This window comes from Chelonia mydas, chromosome 15 (genome assembly GCF_015237465.2).
Source record: "Chelonia mydas isolate rCheMyd1 chromosome 15, rCheMyd1.pri.v2, whole genome shotgun sequence".
NCBI lineage: Eukaryota > Metazoa > Chordata > Testudines > Cheloniidae > Chelonia > Chelonia mydas.
In genome coordinates, this window is record NC_057856.1 from 11,495,718 (window position 1) to 11,505,316 (window position 9,599).

A 9,599-nucleotide genomic window follows, 5' to 3' on the forward strand; every position below is an offset into this window, starting at 1 on the left:
TTGTGGTAGAAAGATTTTATGTATATATGGTGGATAAGTCCAATTATTAGAGGGCACTGGAATGTAATACTGGGTTACAAATAATAAGTTGTTGGATATTTATTACCAAATGATCTTTTTATAATCCTCCTGTGGCTTCCTTGTAGACCTGATCACACTCAAAGAAAAGAATTCATCTTCCATCTGCTAGTAACTGCTAGACTACTGATAACCTCTCACTGGAAAAAACAAAAAGCGTCCAAAGCTAAAGAAAAAAATATGACGGGTGGTAGTTATCAGGAAATTAAGGCAGCAATTACATACCTAACAAAGTAGACAGAAGACAAATAGATATTTAGATATCTGGTTGCTATTTATTCAATCCTTGGACAAAACAAAAAAACTACTTCTTCACACAACACACACTCTGCCTGTGGCATTCATTGCCAGGGGACACTGTGAAGGCCAAAACTATAACTAGGTTAAAAAAAAGAATGTGATAAGTTCACAGAAGATGGGTCCATCAACGGCTATTAGCCAAGCTGGTCGGAGATGCGACCTCATGCTCCGGTTGTCCCTAAGCCTCTGACTGCCAGTTGCTGGGACTGGACGATGGGATGGATCACCCAATAAATTGCCCTCTTCACTCCCTCTGAAGCATCTGGCATTGGCCTCTGTCAGAAGATAGGACAATGGGCTAGATCAGTACTCTTCACTATTTTTGAACCGTGGGCCACTTTGGAAAAAAACCTTCAATGTGAGAGCCACATGAGGTGGGGCCGAGGGGTTCGGAGCGTGAGAGGTGGTCCAGGGTAGGGCAGAGGGTGGGGTGCGGGCTCCGGCTGGGAGTGCGGGCTCTGGGGTGGGGCCGGGGATGAGGAGTTTGGGGTGCAGGCAGGCTGCCTTGGGGCTGAGGCCAGAGAACTCCCCCCAGCCCTCTCCCTGCCGGCAGCAGCTAGCTCTGGGGAAAGGGCTCTTTCTTCCCTCTGCCGGCAGGCAGCATGGGAGCTCTGGGGGAAAAGGCCCTCTCCCCCCCAGGCCAGCAGGCAGCACAGGAGCTCCAGGGCCGAGGGAGAGGCCCACAGTAGCCCTGCAAGGCCCAACTTGCTCCCCTCCACAGTTCCCGCCCACTCCTACCCCTCTCCTCTCCAGGTCCCTACTGCATGGCCCTTTAGAGCTGCTGCGCGGCTATTTGTAGCCTGCTGCGCGGCCACGCAGCTTAAAGGGAATTTAGGAAGCTGCACTTAGGGTCGATGGGAGCCGCCACTGGCTCGCGGGCCTTGCAATGAAGAACACTGGGCTAGATGGACTATTGGTCTGACTCAGTATGGCCATTCTTATGTTTTTCTCATGTACATTCGCCTGCAGAAAAACGAGCACACCTGTCCAATATTTTTAAATATTAATGTTTGATACTTGCCTGGTTTGATAAATAGGAGTAGAGTCAGTAGTCTCACTGAATTTAATAAAATCACCAGAAACAACACATCTTGGATGGTGCTAAGAGGCTCACTCTGTAATATGGTGACACCTTGTTAATGAGAGATTTGATTATATTACTCCATGATGTTTGTCTAAACACAATAAAAAAGCTCACAGTTATAATGATCATCATTTAGTTTCTGATATTTACATGGCAAGAATTTATCAAACTTCTTAAATAAACAGTTATATGAAAATGAACTGTGATATTTGCCCTCAAAGTGAGAGGGCCATGCCCAGCATAACTATGAGGGTAAACATTATTCTGTACATGCCACTGCGTCTTAAGCCTTGCTCCAGCTACATGGAAAATTATGCTGGATTTCAACATTGCTCTGGAAAGGCAATGGTCCCTCCCTTAGCCCTGCCCTGATTCCCAAGTTCAGAGTAGTTAAGACTACAAATAACGTGGAGTTCTAAGCAACTTTATGTTGTCTTTAATCCTTCCACTTGTTTCATAGCTATCACATGGCTGAAATTTGACTTCAAGGTCACAATTTATGTCCTGTCTTGAGGGAGGTATGTTTTAAAAAAAACAAAACAAAACAAAAAAACACCCAGGTTTTAGCCTGCTAACCTATCTGCTAAGCTCTGCTGCTTTTCTTCATATTATTCACGATATGTTAAGCCTGATGTCCCCATACTAAATCATTCATTTCACAGCGCAAAACTCAGAACTATCCTCTCAGAAAGTTTCATATTGATAAACCATGCCATTTTAACTGTCAGATTTATTATCTATGACTATGCTATTACACAGAGCTCAGTCTGCATCCATACATACTCCTTCATCTTCACAATTTCTGTCCAGCAAGAGCTGCAAGATAGACAGATCTGGCTTGGTTCTTGGGCCACAGACTTTTTGCCACAGGTACTCACAAGCAATTAGCTATCAAAGCAGGTCAGAACAAATCATGAAACCAGTCTATAGAAAGATGAGACTTGCTCATTAATAACCCAACACCATTCCAAGTCTCTTACAAAATGCTGACTCAATTACTTTGACTGGTTCTAAAACGGGTATCAAAAGAATAACAGTTCTGAGCTTCAGTATTTGCGGAAACGGGACATTGCCAATAGCAGCCCTTTAAAAATTTCCTAGAGTACACTTAATGGCCCAGTATTAGTAATTTAAAAGGAAGTCTATTCTAGAGCAAAGGCTTAGGAGCTAGGAAGGTACTGTGTAATAAGAATGATTCAGACACTAGCTTGTTGTTTGATTTGCGTATCTTAATTTCCTTGTGCTTCAAACAACCCATCTAGAAAAAGAGGTAAATCTGGAACACCTGGTTCCTATAGCTTTATGGTTAGTGCTCCATCCTGCTATGCAGCTATACGTTTGAGGCCCAGCTTCCCTCTCACCAAGATGAAAAGCACTGCAGTGAACCACATAGCTCCGGGGAAAGAGAGGGAGTTCCTTGCATTAAACAACAGTATAATCTCTGGTAGATTAAAAAGTACCATCAATGAGTTCCAAAGGAAGTGCAATTGATACTTGAGATGATTTTGAAATTGCCTGTGATAAGTTATGAATATTATGTGTTGACCTGATTATTGTGATGTCTACTGCATGGTTATAAGTTAATTCAATAACAGTATTGTTAGGGAGACTGTAGATCCTGAAACGCGCTTCCCAGCAAACATTTAAGAGACAATGCAAGAGCCATTCACTTTCATTCTCTGGCTTGACCCCTTCCACAGCTTACCAACCTGGTTTTGGGTAGCCGGTCAAAGCCTGTGAGCAGACAGAACAAAGAACTTTGTCTAGATTTAAAGAGGCAATCCCTCAAAGGACAGAGGAAGAGCTAAGGTGAACTCAGTTTCCAGAGGTTCAGAGTCTGGAATAAATAAGCCTGCCTAGGACTCTAGCTAACATGGACACGGGTGTAGACCTTTTGTTGTTTTAAAATCCTCTCTCTCGTGTGATGCTTTGTCCCTCCTGTTAATATTAAACAATACTTCAGTTTAAGAAGTCTGGTTGGTCACTATTCACCACTGGTCACAAGCTCCCAAACAAAGGAATTGCAGGTACTGAACCCAGTCAGAGCTGCTTGGGTAAGCATGGCTGATGCACAATATCGTACCCTAGGACCCGGTTTAAGATTGGGAGAATCACAAGATTCCACTCAGAGAGAGGTAAGGGTTAGACAACCAAGACCTAAGTTGGCTGCATTCACAGGCCAGAGAGGGGTAAGAAGTGCAGCTAGCTCTGTAACTGTGACTACCATCCTCAGATGGAAAGGAAGGCAGCTATGATGCAAAGCTTTGAGGATCATAGGGACTAAAGAGTGCAAAAAACAACTCAAAAGAAAACCCACATGCTGCAGTCAAGATTTCCAGGTAACTAAAATACCCTCAACTCCACCCCAACAAAAGTATTTCTAGTTTCTGGGGAAACATCCTCCTGCATGGTTGAAAATGAGATCAATTCTGCTTTTCCTACTTTAGCAGAGGTTGAGCAGTGTTCTGGAGAAACCTTTCTTGAATAGCTGTTTGCAGTGCTGTTGTAGCCGTGTTGGTCCCAGGATATTAGAATTGCTGTCATTTCAATCTATTCCTCCACAGGTAATGGCAGATCAGGGTCAACAAAAAGGAAGCTGTTTCCCATGATTGGGGAAGCTTACAATAGAGGTCCAGACTATTTGTCTGAAACACTCTTGCTGCTTAAGTTAAAAATTCTCCTTCCCTAGTATTAGCCAATATGAGGTCAATCAAAGTTTTATTTACCTTCCGCATAGACAGTTTCTACAGTGAGAAGTGGAGATTTGCCAGTTTTATGAGAGGAAATACGCTGGAAACACAGGCACTGATTCCAAGAGCAATATACACACAATATTCCAAGTATGTATATACCATTTACATCCCTATTTAAAGTAATGGAGAAAAAGAGATTCTATTGCTACCAATTCGCCTTCATTTAACATTTCTTCCTTTCACATACTAATGTGATACTTTGTGTTGCTATAGTACTTTCTAGCCAAAGATTTCAAAGAACTTGACAAAGAATTAAGCCTTATCAAAACTCCTATGAGATGGGTAAATATTCTCATTTTACAGATAGGAAAACAGAGGCACATAGAGTGAAGTGATTTTTGCAAGGTTACACGGTAAGTTCATGGTACAGACAGAAACTGAATGCAGTCTCTTGATTCAGTCTTTTGCTTTATTCACTAGGCCATCGTACCCCCAACAAGACTTACCTATTTGTAATAACCTATTACTTCAGCTTTGAACTGCTGTATTTGGAGACAGCACCTGCAACTGAAAAAATATAGGAGAAAAAGATCCCTCACATACCAGTGAAAAAGGTTCTGAAAGGTGGCTGTTTCCAGATGACCAGAGTCTTCCTCAGAGAGAGGTTCTTCCGCCAGGAGAAACTACAGTCAGTCAGCACGCTATATATAACACAAGAGAGACAAGTGTCTAAATATGGACATATTTTACCATGTAAGTGTATATAATTAAACAAATACATCTAGATAAGCTGTATATTCAGAAGCAGACCCACAAATAAATAAATAATCTCAAAGATCATCATGAAATTCCTACTGAACCCATTACCTCCTAGCCTACTCTAACAGTTTTTCACCAACTTCTCTCACAAGATTTGGGTTATTTAAATGTTTAATCCAGTTTATCTTGATTTTTTTTCCCCTTTCAAAATATCAATCCTCCTACAGAGATTCGCCCTTTGAGGGAGGTATAGTGTGTGGATCTCTGGTCCATCCTTCCCACTATAATTTATTAATGGCTTCATCACATATATACATTTTGTTCCATTTCTACCATGTTTGTGACTGTGAATACAATTTGCTTCATATCATGTTCTTATTTGCAAGATTTATTCCAGTTAAGATTTTACAATATTCTGTTACAGTTAGTTCACGTTTTAAATTCTGATGTCATCTTCTGTTTTATATACTGCCTGGGCCCAGATTTTCTACAGCAAAATTCTGTCTCTCTCTTTTTTTTTTTTTAAACAGAGAATTAGTGCTGGTGAGAGGAGCTGGATGAGTGCCCTGGAGCCCAATTCTTCCCCTACCAGATACCAATAGCTCCTTCTGAAGTTAATAAGAGTTTATTTGTATCATGCCAGAGAGAGAACATGGGCTCTGGAGACTTGCCAACATGTATCAACTTTGATCTGGAGGGAATGTTTACAATGGAGAAAGGAGTTCAGTCACCATGGTCAATTCAAATGGCCTCTTGCCAACTTTGGTGGTAGACTCTGTAGTGTGACCATTTGGCCCCAGAAACATTTCATCTCAAACAGGTCAGTAAACAGCTGTCACAAGGGAACTTCTTTCAGTGACAACTCATTTGATGCAGACTCAAATGTAGAGGTTAGAGGGTCCATGTCTATTATAGGTCTTTTGAAACATCTTGTCCCTTTATTTTTAGAATCACTCTGTGGACTATCTAGAGCTTAGATTCTGCATCTCTTTCCCTGTCACTTTGTGAATTCTGGAACCATGATGCCAAGTGACTCTGCCACTCTGAACACACACAGTGAAGCTCTTAACAAGCCAGCACAGTGAGGAGCTTCTCTCAAGAATTACACATTTAAAATTTACAGTTTAAGCTTTTCCACAACTATGCATCTGAAGAGGAGACATCTGAGAAGGGGAACAGGAGAAATATGCCTGTTCAAAGTCAGTGAATAAATATGTTCCTGAAGCTTGGTCCCACCATATGCTGCCACTGGATGGGACTACAGGCCCAAGTTATTAGAAAATGAAAGTGAAGTGTTCTAGTGTTAATGAGCCTTATCCTCCTGAGATGGACAGAGCTCTTGCAGAAGCTAGTACAACCTACTCATCCAGTGAGTGTGGGTGCCATGAGTGATATGTCTTAGCAGCTCTCTCTCTAAGATCTGTGTGTTCTTTTGGTTTGACACCACACTGAATTCAAAAGTGTCTTACTACACTACAAGGCACTGCACTATCTACAGTCATTTGATTGCGTAAGTTGTCATTTCCTTATGTGCATGTCACAGTCTGATCGACGGAGGTCTCATAACTGTCTGACTTTAGGACAGAGTCCTACACATTTATAGACTTTACACTTAGGACACACTCTCCTTTATTAAAATTCTCCAAAGGGCACCCAAGAATAGGCTCTCTCTTGTTCCACATTGATTGTGTGTAAACTGAAGCCATGTCTATACAACAGGTGCTACAACAGTACAGCCATAGTGCCATAGACCATGTCTACACTACAGTGCCACAGATATTGCGTTGGAGCTGTGCCGTGATAGTTGAGCAGTGTAGCCTCCTACATCAACGGAAGGCGGTTTTCCGCCAGTGCAGTCAATCAACTTCTCCAGAAGGTGGTACCTAGGTTGACAAAACCCTTCTTCTGTCGACCTAGCCACGTCTACCCTGGGGCTTAGGTCAACCTCAGTGTAGTGCTCATGGTGCCAAATTTTCACGCACCTGAGCAACATAGCTAGGTCAATCAACATTTACAATGTAGATTTGGCCATAGTGTAGCCACTTTGTTGGAAAATATTTTCCTTATAAGTTTAAGGTTTACTATGAGTTAGTGGTCACATAAGCATTCCTTTATTAGTCCCAAAGGCCACTTGGTGTTCGTTACATCCAAAGTACAGATATAAGGATATACAGCTATATTCTATAACCCCACAACAGTACAGTTATAAATACTGGCCAAAACACTTACAACAGATTCAGGCCCAGGAGACACCCTCTTACCATCGTGTGACCCAGAGGGGTAAGGAAAAACTCTGATGACAGCCCCTAAAAACCTTGCTTTTTATACACTAAGTGACCCTGTTAATATCTACAAACTCAAACATTTAAATGTATGACTATTTATCCTCATTCCACTATAACAAAATATACAGGAAAGGCGTGGGACATTTAAGAATCACACAGCAATCGTGTGACCCAGTCAAGAGAACTGTGGACTGGGACTCAGAAATCCTGGGCTCTATTCCTGGCCCTGCTATTGGTCTGCTGGATGACTTAGCCAAGTCACTTTAACCTCTCTCTGTCTCTGTTTCCCCCATTTGTAAAATGGGGATAACAACATTTCCTTCCTCAAAGTTCTTTGAAATATGCTGATAAAAATTATGAGTTAAGAGCTTGGTATTATCACCATTACCTGCCCATAGCAGCACCTCATGGCAAATCTACATGGTAACAGCTTTAATGACCGCTAACTCCTACTAACAACATTTTTCTGTTAACAAACAAACAAGAAACAAAAACAAAAAAAACCTAGGAAATTCACTGATAGAAAGCTTCATTAACTCAGAGTTACGGTTGCCCTTTGGTATCTCATACCTTTGCAGAACACAGAATTCAGCAAAACTCAACCTTCTGAAAACCAGGAAATGAAAAGTTAAGGTATATATTCACACAACTGCAACTCTACCATCTTTGAGTAATGCTCCGATACATCCATAGCATATACTTGCACTCAGCTCCTGTTCAGTATAGTGCAAAAGCAATATATAGCTGTCCCACACTCAAACTAGCCTACTCCACAAGAAGCATACCACATGCCTTATGCACATGCTATCTAACACTATGCTTTCACTTGTCTGCCATTAAATCCACAGTCCACACTCATCTCCCATCTAACTGCTGACACCCCATAACAAGAACACTCCCTTGCCCCGCCAATTACACAAACTACTCAAGGCAGGGCAGTGCTGAATCTCTCAAGGTACACAAGCACCTCTTTCCTTGGATCACACACACTAGGCTCAGGGAAAGGGGCTTACACACCCTAGAGGGTACAGCCCCCCAAGTGTCCTCATATAATAAAGCAGAGCTCTGCCAAGCTGCTCCACATAATCCCTCCGCCATTCATACAGGGAATGCAGCTGGAGTCCATGTAAGGGCGACTGCTAGATCCCAGAAAACAGAGTTGAGGTTGTGCTTAACTCTGAATTGCCTCATTTTTACAAGTTTGAGTTTTGCTGAACTCTATGTTCTGGTCTGGAAGGGCATAATGAGGCAAACTTAACTGTAGGTTAAGGAAGGTTTTTTGGTCAGTAAATCAGTCTTGTCACTTTGCCCTCAGTAACTAGAGCCTATGTATCTGTCTATTCTCAATAACCTGAAGCATAGCAATGAACACACGTGTTCAGACTCTCACTCCCAATGTACCTGAACTGAGAGGGGCTGTCTGTTTGGAAGGAGATGAACGAGGGAGGCTGAGTTCAGATCCCTTCTGCCCTCCCTGACCCTAGCTGAGGGAAGTGGGGGGGGGGTGCCCAGCCCCAACCCCTCTGCCCTCCCTGGCCCTAGCTGAGGGACGTGTGTGTGCATGGGGGAGTGTCCAGCCCCAACCCCTCTGCCCTCCCTGACCCTAGCTGAGGGACGTGGGTGTGTGTGTGGGGGGAGTGTCCAGCCCCAACCCCTCTGCCCTCCCTGACCCTAGCTGAGGGACGTGGGTGTGTGTGTGTGGGGGGGTGCCCAGGCCCAACCCCTCTGCCCTCCCTGACCCTAGCTGAGGGACGTGTGTGTGTGTGGGGGGGTGTCCAGCCCCAGCCCCGCTGCCCTCCCTGACCGTAGCTGAGGGACGTGTGTGGGGGGTGCCCAGCCCCGCTGCCCTCCCTGGCCCTAGCTGAGGGACATGGGTGTGGAGGGGGGGGTGTCCAGGCCCAGCCCCGCTGCCCTCCCTGACCCTAGCTGAGAGACGTGTGTGTGGGGGGGGGTGCCCAGCCCCTGTATCCTCAGCAGCTTTGGGGGCGGGCGGGTTCAGAGCCGGTCTCCACTCTCCCCACACCGATAAGTGCTGGGGTCTCCCAGGTGACAGCGGGGGCGGGGCCGGGGAGTGAGGGCAAGGACCCGCCTCCGGCTGCCGGAGGACAGGCTGGGACGGTTCCCCGTGCCCCCCGTGCCGTGCCGTGCCGTGCCCTGCCCTGCCCTGCCCTGCCGCGGGAGGCGGGCGCCCACCAGCCTGTCTCCTCCCAGAGCGTCCGCCCCAGCCAGCCCCTCCCCCCTACCTGCTCCTCCGCAGCGCAGCCCCGCACATTCGCTCCACGGACGCCGCCATCTTGCCGCGAACTACCGCCGGCCCGGCTCTCCGGGAGGGCAGGGGGCGGGGCCGTGTTCGCACCGCCCCCTGGCGGCGGCCTGTGGGAGCGCAGCCACCGCCGCGGG

At 45.1% G+C, this 9,599-nt stretch overlaps 1 protein-coding gene across 4 annotated transcripts in view; it reads right to left on the reverse strand.

Annotated features, from left to right (window-relative positions):
- PISD (phosphatidylserine decarboxylase) overlaps positions 1-9,566 on the reverse strand; it is a 46,160-nt gene extending 36,594 nt beyond the window's left edge. The window contains exons 1-4 of one of the 4 annotated variants that reach the window (XM_043529273.1): positions 9,443-9,485; positions 7,770-7,805; positions 4,759-4,856; positions 1,400-1,510 (exon numbers count right to left, since the gene is read on the reverse strand). In XM_043529273.1, the coding sequence (XP_043385208.1) occupies positions 1,400-1,510; positions 4,759-4,856; positions 7,770-7,805; positions 9,443-9,471 (274 nt within the window). In that variant the 5' untranslated portion in view covers positions 9,472-9,485. Of the gene's footprint in view, positions 1-1,399; positions 1,511-4,758; positions 4,857-7,769; positions 7,806-9,442 lie in introns of all 4 variants that reach the window. The other 3 variants (XM_037879048.2, XM_043529280.1, XM_037879040.2) reach the window with 3 other exon arrangements.
- Positions 9,567-9,599: the final 33 nt, after the last annotated feature.